The sequence below is a fragment of the Somniosus microcephalus genome, chromosome 13, assembly GCF_052327205.1.
Source record: "Somniosus microcephalus isolate GS21.2 chromosome 13, FLI_Smic_1.0, whole genome shotgun sequence".
Taxonomy (NCBI): Eukaryota; Metazoa; Chordata; class Chondrichthyes; order Squaliformes; family Somniosidae; genus Somniosus; species Somniosus microcephalus.
In genome coordinates this window covers 6,490,388-6,516,779 of record NC_140999.1, presented here as the reverse complement: position 1 = coordinate 6,516,779, position 26,392 = coordinate 6,490,388, and the positions used below count along the sequence as shown (strand labels likewise).

General features: G+C 51.9%; 1 protein-coding gene across 4 annotated transcripts in view; it reads right to left on the bottom strand.

Annotated features, from left to right (window-relative positions):
- Nucleotides 1-940: 940 nt before the first annotated feature.
- Nucleotides 941-26,392, bottom strand: part of slc25a42 (solute carrier family 25 member 42) — a 79,275-nt gene continuing 53,823 nt past the window's right edge. For all 4 annotated transcript variants that reach the window (XM_086004421.1, XM_086004422.1, XM_086004420.1 and 1 more), the window contains 4 exons: nt 11,517-11,683; nt 7,598-7,714; nt 4,785-4,936; nt 941-1,484 (listed from right to left, as the gene is read on the bottom strand). In XM_086004421.1, coding sequence (XP_085860547.1) covers nt 1,159-1,484; nt 4,785-4,936; nt 7,598-7,714; nt 11,517-11,683 — 762 coding nt within the window. In that variant the 3' untranslated portion in view covers nt 941-1,158. The remainder of the gene's footprint in view (nt 1,485-4,784; nt 4,937-7,597; nt 7,715-11,516; nt 11,684-26,392) is intronic.

Here is a 26,392-nt window from a genome sequence, read left to right as displayed (position 1 = left end):
TATTGTAGAGTTCCAAACAGGGCAGGAGCTTCCGCGTCTATCAGAATCCTTTTTAATAAGTTATTAGTGTGCTGTCTCGGAAACCTTACAAACCAGAGAACTGAACGCTGGGCAACAGTAAACCTCTGGGATGTCCAAGTTCTCTTGTCCCCCAAAAAAGTGGGAGCCCTTTGCAAAAGGGATGAGAGGGGAACGGCCGCTTGTTCGGAATCGATCGATCCAAACAGAGACGGGTTAACGCCTCGTACGGCACTCACAAAATCTTACAACTATCGGGACTGAGAAAGTGTCGCATTGTCCAGTTTGGCAGAGAGGTGTGAGAATATCTTTAAAAACTAAAATAAGTTACTTTAAAACTCGACAACGTGCACTTATGCAGATTTCCAAACCAGCACTGTTCCGTCCCGACAGATCACGGAACATGAAGGGGCCCACAAGCATTTTTTTTTTTAATCCCTTCTAATCGACACCTCTTCCTCCTTTCCCGAAGGAAGCGGCTCCACCTGGGATACAGCTACACGAGGCGGCTCTCCTCAAGTGAATGATCTTCGAGGGCGAGGTAACACAGCGGGTTATCTTTACCGAGGGGGGGGGAAGGGGTGCGGGGGAAATCACGGCCCACCCGAGTCTGCCCTTGCTCTTCGCTTGACGTGTCCGCACAGTGGCCATGCTGGACAGTGATCAGGAGCGGGAATCCTGTCTGCTTCCACCCTCCCAAACGTTCCCGAACGCTTAGGCCAATTGTCGGAACTGAACCTGGGGCGTTCCAGTGTGCGTGACTCGGTCGCACGCTCCCTTTACTGACCAGACCAACGGGAGAGCTGCTCACATGCACTGCCGCAAGGAAGCCGCGCAGGGCGCAGCCAGTATTCCAGTGCGATTTTAACCCATTACAACTTTATCTTGAAAAGCAGGCAACTTAGAGGCCTCAACAAAGATCAATATTAAATCAGGTTATTTTAACAGTGCTGGGGGGATGGGATGCCAGAGTTTCAATTGCTATTACGGCACTATTAACTTCCATTGTATCACACACTGTTACTCCAGTTTGCAAATACCAGTCCAGCAATCCTCAATTCCCGTTCTGGACACATATTAGTGTAACAATTACTTCTTTCATCCAGTCCTCAGGTTCCAGGATCCCCGTCTGTGAAGTTACTACCTTTGCAAGGTGTCGTGCCTCTGAATTTTGTGGAGCAGAATCTGCATGAGGTCAAAGGTGGTGAAGCTGGTCCCCACGGCGATGGGGCCCTTCACCCAGTTCATGCTGAGGCCCTTGTACAGGCCCCCGATCAGACCCCCCTCCCTCACGATGCGTCTCATCGTCTCCAGGATGCCCTCGCACTTGCGGCTCTGCACCCCCGCCGTCTGCATCCGTCGCCGCACCACGTCCAGCGGGTAGGAGGCCGACTGGCCGATCAGTCCGGCACACGCCCCGAAAAGTAGCCGCTCGTGGGCATACGGCTGGGGTCTCTCGGTGTACTCTGAAAACAAGTCACACACACACGGGGGGGGTTAACATTATAACCAACAGTCCCAGCAAAGTCGTGTCCTTTCCCAATGATTAGTCCCACAAGATACTTATGGATGAGAAAGGCCATTCAGCCCATCTTAATTCATCCATGTGGGACTTCAGTCACGTGGAGACTGTTCTCCTTAGAGCATACAAAATTATTACAGGGCTTGATAGGATGGATGCTGGGAGGATGTTTCCCTTGGCTGGGGAGTCTCGAACCAGGGGCCGCAGACTCAAGATAAAGGGTAGGCCATTCAGGACTGAGATGAGAAGAAATTTCTTCACAGAGGGTGGTGAATCTTTGGAATTCTCTACCCCAGAGGGTGGTGGAGACTCAGTCATTGGGTATATTCAAAACAGAAGTCGATAGATTTCTGACTAGTGAGGGCATCAAGGGATATGGCGATAGGGCCGGTGAATGGAGTTGAGGCAGAAGATCAGCCATGATCTCATTGAATGGCGGAGCAGGCTCGAGGGGCCGAATGGCCGACTCCTGCTCCTATTTCTTATGTTCTTAGAGCAGATAAGGTTATGGGGCAATTTAAGAGAGGTGTTCATAATTATGAGGGGTTTTGATAGAGTAGATAGGGAGAAACTGTTTCCAATGGCAGGAGGGTGGATAACCAGAGGACACAGATTGAAGATTGGCAAAAGAACCAGAGGCGATGGGAGGAAAACCTTTTTTTACGCAGCGAGTGGTGAGGATTTGGAATGCGCTGCCTGATAGGGTGGTGGAAACAGATTCAATAGTTGCCTTCAAAGGGGAATTGGGTAAATATTTGGAAGGAGAAAAAAACTGCAGGGATATGGGGAGAGAGCGGGGAAGTGGGACTGACTGTCTTCGAAAGAGCTGGCGCAGACTCGATGGGTCGAATGGCCTCCTTCTGTGCTGTACTAGTTATTCTATGATTCCATCTCATCTTTGCTCGAGTTCTTTTCAGTATTGCTGCACTTGGCCCTTCAGCAAGTTGAGTGAGTGGGCAAATACATGGCAGATGCAGTATAACGTGGATAAATGTGAAGTTATCCACTTCGGTAAGAAAAACAGAAAGGCAGAGTATTATTTAAATGGTGATAGATTGGGAAATGTTGATGTACAAAGGGACCTGGGTGTCCTTGTACACCAGTCACTGAAAGCAAACATGCAGGTGCAGCAAGCAGTTAGGAAGGCAAATGGTATGTTGGCCTTCATTGCAAGAGAATTTGAGTACAGGAGCAAGGATGTCTTACTACAGTTATACAGGGCCTTGGTGAGACCACACCTGGAGTACTGTGTGCAGTTTTGGTCTCCTTACCTAAGAAAGGATATACTTGCCATAGATGGAGTGCAGCGAAGGTTCACCAGACTGATTCCTGGGATGGCAGGACTGTCGTATGAGGAGAGATTAGGTCGACTAAGCCTGTATTCACTAGAGTTTAGAAGAATGAGAGGCGATCTCATTGAAACGTATAAAACTCTGACAGGGCTAGACAGACTGGATGCAGGGAGGATGTTTCCCCTGGCTGGGAGGTCTAGAACGAGGGGGTCACAGTCTCAGGATACGGGGTAGGACATTTAGGACTGAGATGAGGAGAAATTTCTTCACTCAGAGGGTGGTGAACCTGTGGAATTCTCTACCACAGAAGGCTGTGGAGGCCAAGTCACTGAATATATTTAAGAAGGAGAGATAGATTTCGAGACACAAAAGGCATCAAGGGGTATGGGGAGAGAGCGGGAATATGGTATTGGGATAGAGGATCAGCCATGATCACATTGAATGGCGGAGCAGGCTCGAAGGGCCAAATGGCCGACTCCTGCTCCTAATTTTCTATGTTTCACCTGGGCTTCGGTGAAAACGAAACCCGCCCTTCTTTCCCCCAGAATAAGTAGGATTCAACAGCAGCCTGAAAACTCAAAACTGTAAGCCAGAAAAAGACGGGAGAAACTTGGGCTCCTCAACTGGGAAAGAAGGGAGACGGTCGTATAGAGGTACATAAAATAGTTATAGGTACGGAACAGATAACCTGGGATTTCAGTTTTAATTCAACTGAGAGTAGAACAAGCAGAGATAGATTCAAACTAGTAAATCCTGCCATCCACCCGATCACAGACCTTCCCTTTTTCCCTTCTCCCCCCTCGTCCCTTTCACTGTGCCTCCGCATTTGCTTAAAACCCGTTACATCTCCAACTTTTGCCAGTTCTGACAAACGGTTATCGATCTGAAACGTTAACTCTGTTTCTCTCTCCACAGATGCTGCCTGACCTGCTGAGTATTTCCAGCATTTTCTGTTTTTATTATAGTACAGGAAACTCTCGATTTACCAGCACCTAAATAACCGGAAATCTCTGTTAACCGGCAAAATTCAGGAGTAGGTTCAGGTAAGTTTTACTTCATATTAGTGGCCGCTCCTGGATCTGTGGCTGTGTAACCGGGGTTCCTGCACCTGTTGCTAAACAACAGGGACGCTTGGTCTGTTGCCGGGGTTCCTGCACCTGTTGCTAAGCAACAGGGAAGCCTGGATTTGTTGCTGTGTACGGAGCTCTCGTACCTTTTAACTATACCTCTCTGTAATCCGGACTTTTTGATAAACCTGCACCACGCCGGTCCCGGATAAAAAAGAGTTTCCTGTAGAAGGTAACGTTAGGACTGATAACAGGGAAATCTTCACAAGAGCGAAAAATGGATGGAATGGACTTGCAGATGGAGTAATGAGAGTAAAAATCTAATAATTAGATGCTGCATGGGGGGGGGGGGGGATTAGGACCAATGTTCCCTTTAAGCTGTGCGGGCATGTGGGGCCCTGGAGCTCTCGTGCAGCATTTTGAATGGGCCATGCACCCAAAAAAAAGTTAAAGGGAACATTGATCAGGACCTGTACAAAAGCAAAATACTGCGGATGCTGGAAATCTGAAATAAAAACAGAAAATGCTGGAAATACTCAGCAGGTCAGGCAGCATCTGTGGAGAGAGAAACAGAGTTAACGTTTCAGGTCGATGACCCTTCGTCAGAACTGAAAAATGGTCATCGACCTGAAACGTTAACTCTGTTTCTCTCTCCACAGATGCTGCCTGACCTGCTGAGCATTGATCAGGACCTCTCTGGATGGATGAACTAAGATGGGCCGAATGGCCTCCCTCAGCCGTAATGATGTTGTAAACTGGATAAAGTTCCATTAGTTGGTGGGGGGCAGGGAGTCTCGCAAGCCTGGCTCCACGGCCCGCTCGATCAGAGCACCGAGCTCTGCGCACCCTCTCCGAGGCCCACCGTCCCACGAAATGCTGCCGTACCTGAGTGTAATTTCTTGCACGTCTCGTAAGTGAAGAAGCTGAGGCCAGCGTACGGAATTACACCGAGGATGGTGGGAATAAATCCGCTGTACAAGTTCTTGAGTCCTTCATCTCGTGACATCCGGATGAAGACGTGCAAAATATTACTGTACCTGCCGACACAAGAAACGCAAAACACCTTCACCGCCGGGAAAACCCACTGCACAAAATATCTTGATAGAGTAAATAAGGAGAAACAGAATCCAGTGGCAGAAAGGTCGGTAACCAGAGGACACAGATTTAAGGTGACTGGCAAAAGAACCAGAGGCGACATGAGGAAAATGTTTTTTATGCAGCGAGTTGTGATCTGGAACGCGCTGCCTGAAAGGGCAGTGGAAGCAGATTCAATAGTAACTTTCAAAAGAGAATTGGATAAATACTTTAAGGGAAAAATTTTACAGGGCTATGGGGAAAGAGCGGGGGGGGGGGGGGGGGTGGGGAGGGAGTGGGACTAATTGGATAGCTCTACCAGGGAGCCGAGACAGGCACGATGGGCCGAACGGCCTCCTTCTGTGCTGTAAGATTCTATGATTCTATGGCCCATTGGATTTACTGAATAAATAATATTTCCATTTATGTACCGTATTGTCACATCATCAAAATGTATCTTGCACACAATTAATTACTTTTGCTGGGTGTAGTGGTTATGTTACTGGACAAGTAAGCCAGAGAACGCAAGATCAAATCTAACCATGGCAGTTTAAGAATTTAAATTTAGCTCATAAATGATCTGGGAATAAAAACAAGAGTCAACAGCACTCGAGAAGCTCGACACCATCCAGGACAAAGCTTGAATAGTAGTCCATGCATCGCCTTAAAGATCCACCCTCTCCACCACCGGCGCACCGTGGCTGCAGTGTGTACCATCTACAAAATGCACTGCAGCAACTCGCCAAGGCTTCTTCGGCAGCACCTCCCAAACCCACGACCTCCAACACCTAGAAGGACAAGGGCAGGAGATGCATGGGAACACCACCACCTCCAAGTTCCACACACCATCCTGACTTGGAATAATCTCGGCCATTCCTTCATCGTCGCTGGGTCAAACTCCTGGAACTCCCTCCCTAACAGCATTGTGGGAGTACCTTCACCACACGGACTGCAGCGCTTCAAGGCGGCGGCTCACCACCACCTTCTCAAGGGGCAACTAGGGATGGGCAATAAATGCTGGCTTTGCCAGCGATGCCCACATCCCGTGAATGGATAAAAAAAGTCAGTAATAATGACCATGAAGCGATGGTCCCGTTTGGCTGTTCGGCCGCACAGCTGTCTGAAGCTCCTGCGCAGGCCGCTTGCCGGTTTCTCAAGTGGAAAAACTGCACAGGCGTGGAAGTCTGAATGAACGGCACAGCCCCTTAAAAGGGGCCGAGCACCCAAAATACAATTAGCGTGAATATTGCCATGAAACTGTCGGATTGTCTTAAAAATCCAACTGGTTCACTCATGCCCTTTAGGGAAGGAAACCTGCCGCCCTTACCCGGTCTGGGCTAATACGTGATTCCAGACCTACTCCAAAGTGGTTGACTCTTAACCTGCTCTATGGAGTGGCCTAGCCAGCCACTCAGTTCAGGGCAACGAGGGATGGGCAATCCATGCTGGTCTTGCCAGTGACGGCCACATCCCGAGAATTAATTTAAAAAATGTTATGAGGCAAATGTCAACAAGATGAATGAGCCCTTCGTCGTTTTTTTTGTGATGTTGGTTGAGGAAGGACACCAGAAAACTCTGCTCTTCCTCGAGTAGTGCCATGGGATCTTTTACACCCACCTGAACAGCTAGGACTTAGTTTCATATTTCATTGAAAGAATGGCACTCCTGAGGGGGGCGCGAGAACGAGGGGGCGCGGAAAAAGGAGAGAAGAAAAAGGAGAGAAGAAAAAAGGACACCGGGGAGAATACCCCTGCTATTCTTCGAAATAGTGGCCGTGGGATCTTTTGCGTCTCACCCGAAAGACGGCACCTCCGACAGTGCAGCACTCCCTCAGCACTGGCACTGGGAGCATCGGCCTAGATTAGGTGCTCAAGTCTCTAGATTGGGGCTCGAACCAACAACCTTATGACTAAGAGGCCAGAGTGTTACCCACTAACGAGAGATAGGAAGGGGCTAAGCCATGGATGGATTTAAAACACAAAGCACAAGGATTTTAAAATTTGCAGCATTGGGGGACTGGCAGCCAGTATAGGTCAGCGAGGGTGAGGCAATGAGCGAGCGGGTCTTGGATACAACAACTTGCATTTATATATCGCCTTTAACTTCTAAAACATCCGAAGGTACTTCACAGGAGCGTTATCGGACAAAAATTTGACACCGAGCCATGTATTATCACAGATGACCAAAGGCTTGGTCAAAGAGGTCGATTTTAAGGAGCATCTTCAAGGAGGAGAGAGAGGCGGAGAGGTTTAGGGAGGGAATTCCAGAGCTTAGGGCCCAGGCAGCTGAAGGCACGGCCACCAATGGTGGAGCAATTAAAATCGGGGATGCACAAGTGGCCAGAATTGGAGGAGCGCAGAGATCTCGGAGGGTTGTAGGGGCTGGAGGAGATTACAGAGACAGGGAGGGGCGAGGGCCATGGAGGGGTTTGTGAACGAGGATGAGAATTGTAAAACCGAGGCGTTGCTGGACCGGGAGCCAGTGTAAGTCAGCGAGCACAGGGGTGCGAGCGAGCGGAACTCGGTGCGAGTTAGGACACGGGGCAGCAGAGTTTTGCAGGAGCTGCAGTTTACGGAGGGTGGCTTCATTCATTCACTGCTGGCGGTGCTGCTGTCAATACTCACATTTCCTTTGGGGTTACGGCCATTCGTGCCCGCACCAGGTCTAGCGGGTAGGTCATCGTGGTGGCGGTAATACCGGCCATTGCGCCCGCCAGCAGCCGTGGGAAGGGTGGCAGAGGCCTGGCAAAGAGAACAAGACACAAACGTAAAATGGAAATGCTGCAGAATGATCTGTCCCAACCGTTGAGGGATGCTGGACACTAAAAGCAGGGGCTTGGAGAAGGATATTTCACCCAACAATCGCATTCCTTCCACAAATCAAGTACTCTGTCGTGGACTCCCAACAGGCCGAGTTAATCTGCTCTGGGACATTCTACAGCTAAGCTCACATCCTACTCTGGACATCTGGACCAGCTGGTGTGACATTTCAGAGGTCAGTGACTCAGGAACAAAACCTGAAGGATAATTCAGCTCTTAACAGAGGAGACGTCAGTAATTGAAGGAATCTGTATTTATAGGCGCCTCCTAGTTTTACATTTACCCTTTAGAACTGGGCTTAGAACCAGCCTGGGAGCCAACATTCTGTACAGACCTTTCATATCACATCGTGCAGCTGTGGCCCAGTTACAATGTACGTACCCTCTCCACCTCCCCCCCTACTCCTGCCCAGTGGCAGCCAGCCTGTTCCATTACTCTGTGTATGTGATATTTTGGTTCAGAGGGGTACAAGTTTGCTCTGGTACCGCTCGCTTAACATTCTCTCGAACGCAATTAACCCATTTAAGCGAGCGGACAACTGCATTAAAACAGCAGAGAAAGGAATCTTATGCTGGCATGTTGAATCGCACGGTCAGACCCACTCCTGCTCCCTTCAGCTCCCTCGCACTCGGACCCGCTGGCTCCTCCCTGCAGCGCACCATCACTGGCCCTGCAACCTCCTGGCACAGGGGCAAGAGTGCAAAGGGGAGAACTCGGTGGCCTTTTTGCATTCCAGGCTTTGTTTTCCAAAATGTGATTATTGTCTGCTTCTGGGAAAGTGGGGGAACTTTGCTCTTAGCTTTAAAACACTGGCTGCTCCCCAGTTCCCTCACACCATCACAGTCGCTAACTCCGTCCAGCCAGTTGCTCCTGATGATCATCAGTACTCAAGTGTTTTAAACAAATGTATAAGCAAAGAGCAAAGCTCCCCTCTTTCTCAACAACAGACAATAATCATTACTTCAGAAAGCAGAGCCAGGGATGCAAAAACTGCCACCTGGTCGTCCTCTTTTGCAGAGACTATCTTGGCTCAGTTGGTAGCACTCTTGCCCCTGGGCCATAAGAATGGGGGTTCAAACCCCACCCTTGCGCTTGAACGCGTTATCGAAGGCCGACACTCCAGCGCTGTGCTGAAGGGGGGTGCGGCATTGTTGGAGGCGCCGTCCTTTGGATGAGACGGTGAGCTGAGCTGTTGTCTGCATCTTCTAGGGGAATGGCAGAAACTGCACCGGGAAGACGGCAGGGTTGGTAATGTGGAAGGACGTCACCAAATGGGCTGAACGGCCACTTTATTCAACGCTGTGACGCAACCACATACGGATTCGACCCAACTTGTTCCAAGAGCAACTGGACAAAAAATTCTGCCAAATTTCAGTTTAGTCACTTAAACTGAAGGTGCTCGCAGCTGTGCAGTGTCCCCACCATCAGCGACGCTATCTCGGGCTACCTCACACCCACAATTCCGTGAATCTCGCGACTTGCTCGCGGTCTCCAATGGGAGCTGAAAGCGTGGATCCAGGTTTCCCTCCCTTTTACCGGACGGAATTAAATGGTCTTCGGGCTGCGGCGAGAGCTTTGATCGGAGCAGCAGTGGGGAAATAGAATAAAGGGGATTGGGGGCGATGACCATTGACCAGAAACTTAACTGGACCAGCCACATAAATACTGTGGCAACAAGAGCAGGTCCGAGGCTGGGTATTCTGCGGTGAGTGTCTCACCTCCTGACTCCCCAAAGCCTTTCCACCATCTACAAGGCACAAGTAAGGAGTGTGATGGAATACTCTCCACTTGCCTGGGTGAGTGCAGCTCCAACAACACTCAAGAAGCTCGACACCATCAAGGACAAAGCAGCCCACTTGATTGTCACCCCATCCACCACCTTAAACATTCACTCCCTCCACCACCAGCACACCGTGGCTGCAGTGTGCACCATCTACAAGATGCACTGCAGCAACTCGCCAAGGCTTCTTCGGCAGCATCTCCCAATCCCGTGACCTCCTCCACCTAGAAGAACAAGGGCAGCAGGTGCATGGGAACACCACCACCTCCAAGTTCCCTTTCAAGTCACACACCATCCTGACTTAGAAGTATATTGCTGATCCTTCATCGTCGCTGGGTCAAAATCCTGGAACTCCCTCCCTAACAGCACCATGGGAGCACCTTCACCACACTGACTGCAGCGGTTCAAGGCGGCGGCTCACCACCGCCTTCTCAAGGGCAATTAGGGATGGGCAATAAATGCTGGCTTTGCCAGCGACGCCCACATCTCAAACGAATAAAAAAAGATAGCATATAGTCACAGGTCTCCATCTGATTGAAACTCCCGTGACCCCCCTTACGACAACGTAACGTACCTTAGTATCCTATCTAGAATTACTGTAGACCAGTCAATGGTTTACAGCATTGCAGGTGGTCAGCTGATGAATACAAGGTTTTTTTAAAAAAAAATTATACAAAGATGGCGACAGAGTTGGGAGAAAGACTTTGGTAGGGGAGATATTAAGGGGAACAGACAGGGTAGAGAGAGAAACTATTTCCGATGGTTGGGAAGTCTAGGACTAGGGGGCATAGTCTAAATATTTCAGGAGTGAAATTAGGAAACACTTCTACACACAAAGGGTGGTAGAAGTTTGGAACTCTCTTCCGCAAACGACAATTGATGCTGGATCAATTGTTAATTTTAAATCTGAGATTGATAGATTTTTGATAACCAAAAGTATTAAGGGATATGGGCCAAAGCTGGGTATATGGAGTTAGGTCGCAGATCAGCCATGATCTCACTGAATGGCGGAACAGGCTCGAGGGGCTGAATGGCCTCCTCCTGTTCCTGTGGGAGAATCAGATTGCTCCACACAGCCACCATGTGGCCAAAGCCTGCAACTACACAGTGACAAAATTGAACAGGAAATGTTGACAACAATTTATAATGGTAAATAAAGGCAGGCACCAAAGCGTGGCCAAAAACCGTGACAACGGGAGGTAAGGCTTGTGGGCAGGAAGTGTTGATCCCTATGCCAGACTTTTAATGTATAGTTAGATGGATGCGAGTGTACAACTCGGGTAAAAAAATATTTGGCCAACCCTCATCTTGTACATTCCAACGCTTTGGCGCTGGCTGGCATCTGGAAAAGCCTTTTTTCTCTCCGTTCTCCCTCATTTCAACCAGCGTATTTCCAGCCAACAATTGCTCTTTTCCTACTAAGACGTTTAAACAGCGACTCTCCCTCCCGACTTCAGACTCCTGCAGCTTTTAAATCTCTTGTCTCTCTATCCACTTTTGCTGGGGACAGATCCAATTTAAAATTGGCAGTGGGATCCTGGATTGAAGTCAGGAGGGAAAGTTGCCATTTAAATATCATATTGCTGCAAGTCGAGCACAGCAGGGATATGGTGGCAATGCTGGGACCAATATCTTTGGCGCAATTGATTCATTAGCCAGAAGACACCTCTGAGCAAAGATATGACCTGTGCATATGATCCCAATACCGCCCACTATCAACCCCAGACAGGGCCACAAATTGATATCCTTTTATCCAGGTACAAACAGTTTATACAGTCTGTAGCTATTTGAATTCAGAAAGAGTTTTGGGAAAGGGCAAGGGAATGGCCCAACCGGTGAGCTAGCCTGGACGGGATGGGCCGAACGGTCTCCTGTGCTGCAAGATCGCAGGAGAGAGTCCCTAATGAGGACACCTCAGTCATGGTCCAGCGCCTGTGTACTGACCTTCCAGAAGTCTCGAAGTAGGTTCCCAGCATCTGCTTGTACTGTTCGTGAGAGCTGAACTGAAGTGCAGCGTACGGTATAACTCGGACCATGGTGGCAGAGTTACCCCGCCAGAGGCTGAAGAAGCCCTCCTTCCGATAGGTTCGGTAAAGCAGCTTCACAACTTCCTATGGCAAACAGCAAGAAAAACAATTACTCCTGGGTATGAAAAAAGAACTTGCATCTATATAGAACCTCATGTCCTCAGAAAGGGAGAGAGAGGGGGGGAGGGAGAGAGAGAGAGGGGGGGAGGGAGAGAGAGAGAGGGGGGGAGGGAGAGAGAGAGGGGGGGAGGGAGAGAGAGAGGGGGGAGGGAGAGAGAGAGGGGGGGAGGGAGAGAGAGAGGGGGGGAGGGAGAGAGAGAGAGGGGGGGAGGGAGAGAGAGAGGGGGGAGAGAGAGAGAGAGGGGGGGAGAGAGAGAGAGAGAGGGGGGAGGGAGAGAGAGAGGGGGGAGGGAGAGAGAGAGGGGGGGAGGGAGAGAGAGAGGGGGGGAGGGAGAGAGAGAGAGGGGGGGAGGGAGAGAGAGAGAGGGGGGAGGGAGAGAGAGAGAGGGGGGGAGGGAGAGAGAGAGAGGGGGGGAGGGAGAGAGAGAGAGGGGGGGAGGGAGAGAGAGAGAGGGGGGGAGGGAGAGAGAGAGAGGGGGGGGGAGAGAGAGAGAGGGGGGGGAGAGAGAGAGAGGGGGGGGGAGAGAGAGAGGGGGGGAGGGAGAGAGAGAGGGGGGGAGGGAGAGAGAGAGGGGGGGAGGGAGAGAGAGAGGGGGGGAGGGAGAGAGAGAGGGGGGAGGGAGAGAGAGAGGGGGGAGGGAGAGAGAGAGGGGGGAGGGAGAGAGAGAGGGGGGAGGGAGAGAGAGAGGGGGGGAGGGAGAGAGAGAGGGGGGGAGGGAGAGAGAGAGGGGGGGAGGGAGAGAGAGAGGGGGGGAGGGAGAGAGAGAGGGGGGGAGGGAGAGAGAGAGGGGGGGAGGGAGAGAGAGAGGGGGGGAGGGAGAGAGAGAGGGGGGGAGGGAGAGAGAGAGGGGGGGAGGGAGAGAGAGAGGGGGGGAGGGAGAGAGAGAGGGGGGGAGGGAGAGAGAGAGGGGGGGAGGGAGAGAGAGAGGGGGGGAGGGAGAGAGAGACAGAGTGAATACACACGCTGAAGATGGGCTGCTGAATTTTTAGTGTTTTTAGTGTTTAAAGTGGGGGAAAAAAAGGTTCATTTCAAGTTTAAAAAGGTTTTGAAGTTAAATTTAGTTCTAGTTAAGTTAGTTTAGTTTGTTTAGTTAAGTTTAAGTTTAGTTTAGTCTAGATTAAGTAAGGAAGGAAAAGACCACCAAAGAGACCACCAAAGGAAAAAAAAACCAGAGGAAATTAGAAAAAAAAAGCCAAAGAAAAAAAAAGAAATAAGGGAAAAAAAAATATACAAACCAAAGAACAGCGGCCGCACGGGGCCACAGCAGCAGCAGAAGCGAGGTGACTCGGCCGCATCGGGAACCGAGGCGCGAAGGCCGCACGGAGACGCAGCGGCAGCCGGAGCGAGGAGACTCGGGGAGGCCGCTTCGGGAAACGAGGCGAATCGGGGAGGCCGCACAGAGACGCAGCGGCAGCCGGAACGAGGTGACTCGGGGAGCCCGAGCGGCGAACGAGACACGGCCCGATCGGCGGCCGCAGTCCAGCACCCGAGCGACGACCGCAGTCCAGCACCCGAGCGACGGCCGCAGTCCAGCACCCGAGCGACGACCACAGTCCAGCACCCGAACGGCGAACGAGGCACAGCCCGAGCGGCGGCTGGGCTAGAAAGCCCGGAAAAGGCCCGAGGAGCCAGGCCCAGAGACCTCTGAGGAGAAGGGGAGCAACCAGAAGGCTTCCAGAAGCAAACCAAGACTGTGAGTACAGGGCTCAGGGAGGGAGACTGAAGCCAGGGAAAGGCCCGAGGAGCCAGGCCGAGACAGAGGCACAGAGACCTCTGAGGGGGAGGGGAACAGCCCGAAGGCACCGGGAAACAGCGGCTCACAGACCCAGACCTGAGAAGGGTGAACCCAGAAGCCGAGGCCCAGGGACCACGGGGTCGGAGAGGGGGACCGGGAAAGTTCGCGAACAGGGAGAGGGAAACACCAAACCCGGGGCCCCAGAAAAGCTTATTCTAAGATCAACAATACTTTACCAAAAATGAGCGAATCAGAAGATCCACAACAGCCCCGCTTCCAGATTCCCCCCAACACCGCAAAAAAAGCTATAAAAGCTATCAAGCATGAGCAGATGAGAGAAAAACCAGAAACACTTTTTGCTGACTGTTACAACAATGGGACAAAAAGTAACCTCATTTTCTACTCAGATCAGCCAGTGGCTTGGATCACAGCAATAAAATCACACTATACCAATGTTAAGCTAGAAAATACCGCAAATGGGTCCATAATGAAAATTAACACACCAGGAGACAGTTCAACTACGACGGTCAACGCGTACAATACCGGAACAATATTAGTGCAAGGCAACCTCGACAAATTTGCAACGGCCTTCAGGACACTGAAAAAATTAACTAAGGGGGGAAGGAACAGCCCCAGAGTGGCCCGCACTCCCCCCAACATTGACAACTTACCAGGAGAAAATCTGCCTGGTCAGGAGGTGAACGAGCCACACAGTTCAAACCAGACACTAACCCCGGGGAACCACAGCCACACGATACAACTGACAAACCCCAGCATAACTACCAGGGAGGAAGCCACACATAGTCCCCCTACCATTCCCAGCTCACCAAGAGAAGAGCAGCATAGCCAGGAAGTGAGTGAGCCCTCCAGGGCCGACCAGCCTAGCCAGGAAGTGAGTGAGCCTTCCAGGGCCGACCAGACACATACCCCGGGATCACACAGCCAGATACAACCAAAAGATAAATTTAATCAATTAGAGATAGAGATGGTTAAACTTAGAGAGGACTTCCTCAAAATGAATGACGATCAAAATCAGGAGAGGGAGAGACACAAGAGAGAGCTGAAGCTACTTGAGAACCAGGTGAATCTACTTAGGAATCAGGTGAAAGAGCTGCAGGAAAAAGAAGAGAGCCATAGAGGAGAGATAACACCATTAGACCAGCAACCAGAGGCTAGAGATAAGACAAGACAGAGCCGGACGGAACGGCTGCACTCCCACACGGAACAAAAGCAACAGACACACAATACAAGGGGTGCCACACAGACCGACCAGCATACTGATTCGCAATCTTCCCCCACCACCGGGGAACCACAAGCGGGCCGCTCACAAGAGGTACGCACACACCAGACACCCCAGCCCAGCACACACACTATGAGTCCAAGCGAAAGCCACCAGACAGTAAACACAAACAAGGCTGACGTCGTAATACTCATAGACTCAAATGGGAAATTTCTATGGGAGAAAAAGCTATTCCCTAGAAGTAAAGTAGAAAAGATCTGGTGCCCAACAACAAACAGAGCCATGGGATGGCTGACCAAAGCCAGATTAGGCTCCCCCCAACACATAATAATACACACGGGCACAAATGACCTAAAGACCCAACAGAAAGAAGTAGCAACATCGCTCAGAGCAATGATTAGGAAAGCAAGCAGTACATTTCCAAACACTAGAATCACTGTTTCCACAATATTGCCGAGAACAGACTTCAACAACAACACAATTCATGAGATAAATGCCAGCATAGCAAGAGACTGCGAATCAAACCACAACGTACGCCTGGCCCAACACCCCACGCTCGATGAGGAATGTCTTTACGACCACGTCCACATCCAAAGGCAAAGAATATCGATCTTTGCTAAAGCCCTGAAGGACGTCGCTTTTAACCGGGTCCATACCCAGACTCCAAGAGGACCCCCCCCCCGACCACCAGAGATCAGCGGGGTACATATCAGGAACACTACAAGGACCACCAACACACCAACCGAGACCAGAGAGGATCCCCATGCAAAACAACAATATCAGCCCTGCACCACTCCTGTCCCACAGGGGAATAGGACTGCTCCCAGCCAGACAGAGGGAGAGATGCACAGGACGTACGCAATACCTCAGACAGAAACAATCCATTAAGAGACAATAAGCAGATGTGCAGCAGCATCTACTTCCGCCTTATGGATCAAGGACTAATTAATAGAAAGAACTGTAACCAAATTGTATTAACTTTTGTAGACAACTGATGTGAACTTTTTTTTCCCACACTTAGACACGACAAACACGTACCACTCTTTAACCTATCATAGTAAAAGATCAAACTTAACATGAAATCCTTATATATTTCGACCTGGAATATCCAAGGTCTACGCTCTTCACTGCGAGAAGTGAAAAGTAGGACCCCAGAGTTCATAGATGAAACTAAAGACCTAGATATTATCATTTTACAGGAAACTTGGTATAAAGGAAAAGGACACACTGGCTGTCCCCAAGGGTACACTGAGCTGGTGGTCCCCTCCAATAAATTACCAAGTGTAACCCAAGGCAGAGACTCCGGAGGCATACTGATCTGGTTTAAAACAGAACTTAAGAATTACATCAAATTTATAAAAAAGGGCGAAAACCATATGTGGCTCAAACTTGAGAGGGAGATTATCTCAAACACCCAAGATGTTTACATTTGCGCACTTTATATCCCTCCAATCGATTCCCCGTACTTTAAAGAGGACACCTTCTCCAACATGGAGGGGGAAATTATCCAATACCAGGCCCAGGGGAACGTGTTGATCTGTGGGGACCTCAATTCAAGAACGGGCGAAGAACCAGACTTCACCAATAATCAGGGAAACAATTACGTTTTCGGGAATAACCACTTTGACATCCCTTCCCTTCCATACAGGCATAACTGCGACAAGCAATCAAATACCAACGGAAAACAGCTACTACAGCTCTGTCGAAACCTGGGTCTGTACATTGTCAATGGTAGGTTCATAGGAGACCTCCTAGGAAGATCGACCTATTGCTCACCTCTTGGCTGCAGCACAGTAGACTATATGATTACAGACTTAGACCCATCCTCTTTCAGAGCATTCACAGTCAAACCACAAACAACACTGTCAGATCACAGTCAAATTACTATGTTCCTCAAAAAGACAGAAACAAACAACATAGAAACACAACCCAGTAAACTGTACAACACCAAAAAATCGTACAGATGGGCCAAAAACGACACGGAAAAATACCAGAAAACAATTAGCAATGCATCAACTCAAGCTCTCTTAGACACCTTTCTGGATAACATATACACTCACAATAAAGAAGGCGTAAACCGGGCAGTTATTAAACTAAACAATATTTTTGATAATTTGGCAACAAATGCAAACTTGAAAGCTCGCAAGAACAAACCCAAAACAAAAAACTATGAAAAATGGTTTGACCGAGATTGCCATAACATGAGGAAAAAACTTAGAAAAGTATCAAACCAAAAACACAGACATCCAGAAAACGAGGAACTACACCTTACTTATTGTCAGACACTAACACAATACAGAAATACACTCAGAACCAAAAAAGAGCAATATATTAAGAATACACTCAGCTCCATGGAGGAATCCATTGATTCCAATTGTTTCTGGGAAAACTTGAAAACACTACACAAAAAACAACACGACGATTTGGCCATTCAAAATGGGGACACATGGGTAAACCACTTTGAAAAATTATACCAGAAAAACACACTAAGACCAGAGCAACACCAAATATGCAAAAAACTGGAAAAGCTAGAAATGGCCATAAAAGATAACCAAAACCCGCTGGACGCCATAGTAACAGAAAAAGAACTTCTTGAAAAACTCAAGGACCTGCGACCAGGAAAAGCCTGCGGGACAGACGGCATACTAAACGAGATGATTAAACACACAGACAACAAAATGAAACTGGCTATCCTAAAACTCTTCAACTTGGTTCTGAGTGTCGGTTATTTCCCTGATATCCGGAACAAAGGACTCATAACGCCCATATACAAAAGTGGGGACAAAATCGACCCAAACAACTATCGAGGCATCTGTGTAAACAGTAACCTGGGGAAGGTATTCTGTAGCATCATAAACAAAAGACTTATAAACTTCCTTGAGGAGCACAATGTCTTGAGTAAAAGCCAAATTGGATTCCTGCCAAACTATAGAACATCCGATCATATCTTCACCCTACAGACCCTAATTGACAAACACGTTCACCATTACAAAAGCAAAATCTACGCATGCTTTGTAGGTTTCCAGAAGGCTTTCGACTCCATCTGGCATGACGGTTTATTCCTGAAACTTATCGAAAGTGGGGTAGGAGGGAAAACATATGATGTAATTAAATCAATGTATACAAACAACAAATGTGCAGTTAAAATTGGAGACAAACAAACAAAATACTTCCCACAGGGGCGGGGGGTGACGCAGGGCTCGCCAATCTCACCGACACTCTTTAATATTTACATAAATGGATTGGCAAAACTACTTGAACAATCTACAGCACCCGGCCTCACCCTATATGAATCCAAGGTTAAATTCCTCCTCTATGCAGACGACCTGGTTCTGCTGTCACCTACTAAAGAGGGGCTACAGCAAAACCTGGACCTGCTGGAGTCGTACTGCCAGACTTGGGCCCTGACAATAAATCCCCAAAAAACCAAAGTCCTTGTGTTCCAGCAAAGATCCAAACATCAGGGACCCAAAATAAATTTCACAGTAGGAACAACCAAAATTGAACAAACCACTAACTACACATACTTGGGCCTAAAAATCAGTTCTACGGGAAACTTCAAACTGGCTGTGAATGAACTGAAAGAGAAAGCAAGAAGGGCTTTCTATGCCATCAAAAAATCAATCCAAATAGAAATCCCAATTAGCATTTGGCTCAAAATTTTCAAATCAGTAATTGAACCAATTGCACTCTATGGCAGTGAGGTATGGGGACCGCTAACTCAACAAGAATTTGCAAAATGGGACAAACACCCAATTGAGATCCTACATGCAGAATTCTGTAAAAGTATCCTCCGGACTCAAAGGAAAACAGTAAACAATGCATGCAGGGCGGAACTAGGCCAATATCCATTAATAATCACTATCCAAAAAAGAGCCACCAAATTTTGGAATCACCTACAAATGAGCAATCCCCAATGCTATCACTACGACGCCCTGAAATGCCAAGAGCTGACCATAAAGAAGAATACCCTCAGTCAACTAGTCCTGGGACTCAGTGAAGTAACTACTAACAATACTAACAATAACCAGCCCCAGGACAGTGACAGGGTAACACAAAGAATTCGACCCAACACAATCGTCGCTAAGCAAAAGGAAAAATATCTGACATATTGGGCAGAAACAACAAAAACCCAAAGCAAACTCAATTGCTACTTGGCCCTAAACAGACAATACAACATAGCTGATTACCTGACCATGGTAAAGGATAACAAACTGAGAAGAACCTTGACAAGGTACAGACTTAGCGAACATAGCCTAGCGATCGAAAAAGGCAGACACAGGCAGACCAGACTGCCAAGAGAGGACAGGATATGCTCTCACTGCAGTCAGGGAGTGGTGGAGACAGAGATGCACTTCCTCACAGCCTGTGGAAAATATCTGGGCATCAGGGAGAATTTCTACCAAAAATTCACACAAATATGCCCTGATTTCAGAAATCTGAATGACAACCAAAAACTCCCATTCCTACTGGGAGAGAAGCTGTATAACACTGGCGGCACACTATGTTACAGCTTGCCATGAACAGAGGGACAACCAGTAAACTAAGAAAAGAATATATATAAACAATGCGAATGTATATTTATACACTCAGGGATATACCTGTTTATACACTGTATGAATAGAACTGCGTTTATGTGCTAAACCATAAATGTATTTTGATGCTTTGGCAACATAAGATGTAACTTATCATGCCAATAAAGCGATTTGAATTGTGAATTGTGAGAGAGAGAGATTGGGAGTGTGTGAGAGAGAGAGATTGGGAGTGTGAGAGAGAGAGAGAGATTGGGAGTGTGTGAGAGAGAGAGAGATTGGGAGTGTGTGAGAGAGAGAGATTGGGAGTGTGAGAGAGATTGGGAGTGTGAGAGAGAGATTGGGTGTGTGAGAGAGAGAGAGATTGGGAGTGTGTGAGAGAGAGAGACTGGGAGTGTGAGAGAGATTGGGAGTGTGAGAGAGAGAGATTGGGAGTGTGTGAGAGAGAGAGATTGGGAGTGTGAGAGAGAGAGAGATTGGGAGTGTGTGAGAGAGAGAGATTGGGAGTGTGTGTGAGAGAGAGATTTGGAGTGTGTGAGAGAGAGAGATTGGGAGTGTGTGAGAGAGAGATTGGGAGTGTGAGAGAGAGAGAGATTGGGAGTGAGAGAGAGATTGGGAGTGAGAGAGAGATTGGGAGTGTGAGAGAGAGAGAGAGATTGGGAGTGAGAGAGAGAGAGATTGGGAGTGTGAGAGAGAGAGAGATTGGGAGTGTGAGAGAGAGAGAGATTGGGAGTGAGAGAGAGAGATTGGGAGTGTGAGAGAGAGAGAGATTGGGAGTGTGAGAGACAGAGAGAGATTGGGAGTGTGAGAGATAGAGATTGGGAGTGTGAGAGAGAGAGAGATTGGGAGTGAGAGAGAGAGAGATTGGGAGTCTGAGAGAGAGAGATTGGGAGTGTGAGAGAGAGAGACTGGGAGTGAGAGAGAGAGATTGGGAATGTGTGAGAGAGAGAGATTGGGAGTGTGAGAGAGAGAGACTGGGAGTGAGAGAGAGAGAGATTGGGAATGTGAGAGAGAGAGAGATTGGGAGTGAGAGAGAGAGAGATTGGGAATGTGAGAGAGAGAGAGATTGGGAGTGAGAGAGAGAGAGATTGGGAGTGTGAGAGAGAGAGACTGGGAGTGTGAGAGAGAGACTGGGAGTGTGAGAGAGAGATTGGGAGTGTGAGAGAGAGATTGGGAGTGTGTGAGAGAGAGATTGGGAGTGTGAGAGAGAGACTGGGAGTGTGAGAGAGAGAGAGATTGGGAGTGTGAGAGAGAGAGACTGGGGGTGGAGATAGAGAGAGAGAGAGAGATTGGGAGTGAGAGAGAGAGAGATTGGGAGTGTGAGAGACAGAGATTGGGAGTGTGAGAGAGAGACTGGGAGTGTGAGAGAGAGAGATTGGGAGTGTGAGAGAGAGAGACTGGGGAGAGAGAGAGAGAATGGGGAGATAGAGAGAGAGAGCGACTGAGGGGGAGAGAGAGAGCGACTGAGGGGTGAGAGAGAGAGAGATGTGGAGAGAGAGAGAGGGAGAGACTGGGGAGATAGAGAGAGAGACTGAGGGGGGAGAGAGAGAGAGACTGAGGGGGGAGAGACAGAGCGACTGAGAGAGAGAGAGAGAGGGAGACTGGGGGAGAGAGAGAGAGATGGGGGAGAGAGAGAGACGGGGAGAGAGAGGAGAGACTTTTTCGAGGGCATGTTGTTGTTGGAAGAGAGAGAGCGAGTGGGGGGGGAAGAGAGAGAGAGAGAGAGCGAGTGGGGGGGGGCGGTGCAGAGGCTTTTTTGAGGGCATGTTGTTGGAAGAGAGAGAGGGAGCGACTGGGGGAGAAGAGAGAGAACGACTGGGGGGGAAGCGAGAGAACGACGGGGGGGAAGCGAGAGAGCGACTGGGGGAAGAGAGAGAGCGACTGGGGGGAGAGAGAGAGCGACTGGGGGGGAAGAGAGAGAGCGACTGGGGGGGAAGAGAGCGACGGGGGGGAAGAGTGAGAGCGACGGGGGGGGAAGAGAGAGAGCGACGGGGGGGGGAAGAGAGAGAGCGACGGGGGGGGAAGAGAGAGAGCGACGGGGGGGAAGAGAGAGAGCGAGGGGGGGGAGAGAGCGCGACGGGGGGGAAGAGAGAGAGCGCGACGGGGGGGAAGAGAGAGAGCGCGACGGGGGGGAAGAGAGAGAGCGCGACGGGGGGGAAGGAGAGCGCGACGGGGGGAAGACAGAGAGCGCGACGGGGGGAAGAGAGAGAGCGCGACGGGTGAAGAGAGAGAGCGCGACGGGGGGAAGAGAGAGAGCGCGACGGGGGGAAGAGAGAGAGCGCGACGGGGGGAAGAGAGAGAGCGCGACGGGGGGAAGAGAGAGAGCGCGACGGGGGGAAGAGAGAGAGCGCGACGGGGGAAGAGAGAGAGCGCGACGGGGGGAAGAGAGAGCGCGCGACGGGGGGAAGAGAGAGCGCGCGACGGGGGGGAAGAGGGAGAGCGCGACGGGGGGGAAAGAGAGAGAGCGCGACGGGGGGGAAAGAGAGAGAGCGCGACGGGGGGGGGGGGAAGGTGGCCCGATGGACCCCTGCGAAGGAAGAAGGTAAGCTCTCTCACCCTTCACTCTTTCCCTCCCTGTCCCACCCCTTCACTCTTTCCCTCCCTCACCCTCTCTCCTCCCCCGTCTCTACCTGCTTTACTCTCCCTCCCTCTCCTCACGCTCTCCCTCCCTCCCCCCCTCCCTGCCCTCCCCTCTCGCTCCCCTCCCCCACCCTCCCTCGCTCCCCACCCTCTCGCTCCCCCACCCTCTCCCCTCCCCCCACCCTCTCCCCTCCCCCCACCCTCCCTCGCTCCCCACCCTCTCGCTCCCCCCACCCCTCTCTCCCTCCCCCCACCCTCCCTCGCTCCCCACCCTCTCGCTCCCCCACCCTCTCTCCCCTCCCCCCACCCTCTCTCCCCTCCCCCCACCCTCTCTCCCCTCCCCCACTCTCTCCCCTCCCCTCTCCCTCTCTCTCTCCTCCCCACCCTCTCTCTCTCCTCCCCACCCTCTCTCTCTCTCCTCCCCACCCTCTCTCTCTCCTCCTCCCCCTCTCTCTCTCCTCCCCCACCCTCTCTCTCTCTCTCCTCCCCACCCTCTCTCCTCTCCTCCCCCACCCTCCCTCCTCCCTTCCCCCACCCTCCCTCTCTCCTCCCCTCCCCCACCCTCCCTCTCTCTCCCTCCCCCACCCTCCCTCTCTCCTCCCCACCCTCCCTCTCTCTCCTCCCCCACCCTCTCTCTCTCCTCCCCCACCCTCTCTCTCCTCCCCACCCCCTCTCCTCCCCCACCCTCTCTCTCTCCTCCCCCACCCTCTCTCTCTCCTCCCCCACCCTCTCCCTCTCTTCTCCCCCACCCTCTCTCTCTTCTCCACCACCCGCTCTCTCTCTTCTCCCCTACCCCCTCTCTCTTCTCCCCCACCCTCTCTCTCTCTTCTCCCCCACCCTCTCTCTCTCTCTCCTCCCCCACCCTCTCTCTCTCTCTCTCTCTCCCCCCCGCGATTTCCCGAGGCTCTCTCCCCCCCGCCCCCTGCGATTTCCCGAGGCTCTCCCCCCGCGATTTCCCGAGGCTCTCCCCCCCCGCGATTTCCCGAGGCTCTCCCCCCCCCGCGATTTACCGAGGCTCTCCCCCCCGCGATTTCCCGAGGCTCTCCCCCCCGCGATTTCCGAGGCTCTCCCCCCCCGCGATTTCCCGAGGCGCTCCCCCCCCGCGATTTCCCGAGGCTCTCCCCCCCCGCGATTTCCCGAGGCTCTCCCCCCGCGATTTCCCGAGGCTCTACCCCCGCGATTTCCCGAGGCTCTCACCCCCGCGGCTCTCTCCCCCCCGCCCCCGCGATTTCACGAGGCTCTCCCCCCGCGATTTCCCGAGGTTCTCCCGCCCGCGATTTCCCGAGGCTCTCTCCCCCCCGCCCCCCGCGATTTCCCGAGGCTCTCCCCCCCCCGCGATTTCCCGAGGCTCTCCCCCCCCCCCGCGATTTCCCGAGGCTCTCCCCCCCCGCGATTTCCCGAGGCTCTCCCCCCCCCGCGATTTCCGAGGCTCTCCCCCCGCGATTTCCCGAGGCTCTCCCCCCCCGCGATTTCCCGAGGCTCTCCCCCCCCCGCGATTTCCCGAGGCTCTCCCACCCGCGATTTCCCGAGGCTCTCCCACCCGCGATTTCCCGAGACTCTCCCCCCCCGCGATTTCCCGAGGCTCTCCCCCCCGCGATTTCCCGAGGCTCTCTCCCCCCCGCCCCCGCGATTTCCCGAGGCTCTCCCCTCCCGCGATTTCCCGAGGCTCTCCCCCCCCCGCGATTTCCCGAGGCTCTCCCACCCGCGATTTCCCGAGGCTCTCCCCCCCCCGCGATTTCCCGAGGCTCTCTCCCCCCCGCCCCCCGCGATTTCCCGAGGCTCTCCCCCCCGCGATTTCCCTAGGCTCTCCCCCCCGCGGTTTCCCGAGGCTCTCTTTCCCCCCCGCCCCCCGCGATTTCCCGAGGCTCTCCCCCCCCCCCCGCGATTTCCCGAGGCTCTCTTCCCCCCCGCCCCCCGCGATTTCCCGAGGCTCTCCCCCCCCTCCGCTATTTCCCGAGGCTCTCCCCCCCCCCCGCGATTTCCCGAGGCTCTCCCCCCCCGCCCCCGCCCCCGCGATTTCCCGAGGCTCTCCCCCCCCCCGCGATTTCCCGAGGCTCTCCCCCCCGCGATTTCCCGAGGCTCTCCCCCCCCGCGATTTCCCGAGGCTCTCTCCCCCCCCGCCCCCCGCGATTTCCCGAGGCTCGCACCCCCCCGCGATTTCCCGAGGCTCTCCCCCCCGCGATTTCCCGAGGCTCTCACCCCCCGCGATTTCCCGAGGCTCTCTTCCCCCGCCCCCCGCGATTTCCCGAGGCTCGCACCCCCCGCGATCTCCCGAGGCTGTGTGCAGGCGTCACGGGGGCCGTGCGCATGCGTGCCGGCGTCAAGGCGGCTGCGCAACGGCCCGTGCGCATGCGTGGTTGCCGTTTTAAAAAAAAAGCCAGAGCGGGCTCTCGCAGGCGGGCGGCGCATGCGCGGGCGAGGCGGCCCGCGGGGAGTAGGCAGGGAAACCCCGCGGGCTGGCGGCCGTTAGAGCAAGGAGTAGGCAGGGAAACCCCGCGGGCTGGTGGCCGTTAGAGCGGCTCACTTCGGGCCCCGACACCATCAAACCTGAGAGGGGGAAGTAGAGAGAGACAGAGAGGGAAGAGGAGAAGGAGAGAGAGGGAAGAGGAGAAGGAGAGAGAGGAAAGAGGAGAAGGAGAGAGAGAGAGAGGGAAGAGAGATAGAGAAATTTTTGGAGCTTCAGGCCTGCCTGCAGCGGGCCTGGAGACCAGCACCGAGTCCCCCCTGCACGAGGGTGAGGAGGAGGGGGGGGGGGTTGCTAAACACAATATAAAACTGAAATAAATTGTTAATTAATTCCCTAACACATAATTCAAATATTTACCTTAGTTCCCTAACACACAGAAAGTGTGGGGGGAAAAATCGTGAAAAATCAAGATGGCGGCCACTCACCTCGGTTCAGAAGAATAAGGCCCGCCCACACACGCACCGATTGGTCGACCGGTCAGGTCACCGAAGCGTAGGATTGGTCAATGGTCGAGTCACTCGACACTCAACTGTAGGAAGACCTCGACGTCAGACGGTCGCTAATGAGAGCGGAACACTGAACGTTTTTGGGATACCGCGGGCGGGATTTTTGTCCGGCCGAAACGTAAATAGGCCTATAACCGGTCCGGAATCGCAAGCTTTCTTTTGAGGCGACGCGCGCGTCGGTACGCTCTGTAACTTCCAAACGCATCGAGACCAGGCGGACGGACAGACAGACAGACAGACAGAAGAGCCGCTTTATATATATAGACTAGCTGGGGGAGCCCGGCGGTGCCGAGGCTTTCTCGAGGGCATGTTGTTGTTGGAAGAGAGAGAGGGAGCGACTGGGGGGAAGAGAGAGAGGGAAGGAGAGAGAGAGAGAGGGAATGAGAGAGAGGGAAGGAGAGAGAGAGAGAGGGAAGGAGAGAGAGGGAAGGAGAGAGAGAGAGGGAAGGAGAGAGAGAGAGAGAGGGGGGGAAGGAGAGAGAGAGAGAGGGGGGGAAGGAGAGAGAGAGAGATGGAAGGAGAGAGAGAGATGGAAGGAGAGAGAGACGGAAGGAGAGAGAGGGAAGGAGAAAGAGAGGAAGGAGAGAGAGACAGAGAGAGAGAGGGAAGGAGAGAGAGAGAGAGAGGGAAGGAGAGAGAGATTGGGAGTGTGAGAGAGAGAGAGATTGGGAGTGTGAGAGAGATTGGGAGTGAGAGAGAGAGCGATTGGGAGTGAGAGAGAGATTGGGAGTGAGAGAGAGAGAGATTGGGAGTGAGAGAGAGATTGGGAGTGTGAGAGAGAGAGAGAGATTGGGAGTGTGAGAGAGAGAGAGAGAGAGACTGGGCGTGTGAGAGAGAGAGATTGGGTGTGTGAGAGAGAGAGAGATTGGGAGTGTGAGAGAGAGAGATTGGGAGTGTGAGAGAGAGAGAGATTGGGAGTGTGAGAGAGAGAGATTGGGAGTGAGAGAGAGAGAGATTGGGAGTGAGAGAGAGATTGGGAGTGAGAGAGAGAGAGACTGGGAGTGTGAGAGAGAGAGATTGGGAGTGAGAGAGAGAGAGACTGGGAATGTGTGAGAGAGAGAGATTGGGAGTGTGAGAGAGAGAGAGATTGGGAGTGTGAGAGAGAGAGATTGGGAGTGTGAGAGAGAGAGAGAGATTGGGAGTGTGAGAGAGAGAGAGAGAGAGACTGGGCGTGTGAGAGAGAGAGATTGGGTGTGTGAGAGAGAGAGAGATTGGGAGTGTGAGAGAGAGAGATTGGGAGTGTGAGAGAGAGAGAGATTGGGAGTGTGAGAGAGAGAGATTGGGAGTGAGAGAGAGAGAGATTGGGAGTGAGAGAGAGATTGGGAGTGAGAGAGAGAGAGACTGGGAGTGTGAGAGAGAGATTGGGAGTGAGAGAGAGAGAGACTGGGAATGTGTGAGAGAGAGAGATTGGGAGTGTGAGAGAGAGAGAGATTGGGAGTGTGAGAGAGAGAGAGATTGGGAGTGTGAGAGAGAGAGATTGGGAGTGTGAGAGAGAGAGATTGGGAGTGTGAGAGAGAGAGAGAGATTGGGAGTGTGAGAGAGAGAGAGAGAGATTGGGAGTGTGAGAGAGAGAGAGATTGGGAGTGTGAGAGAGAGAGAGAGATTGGGAGTG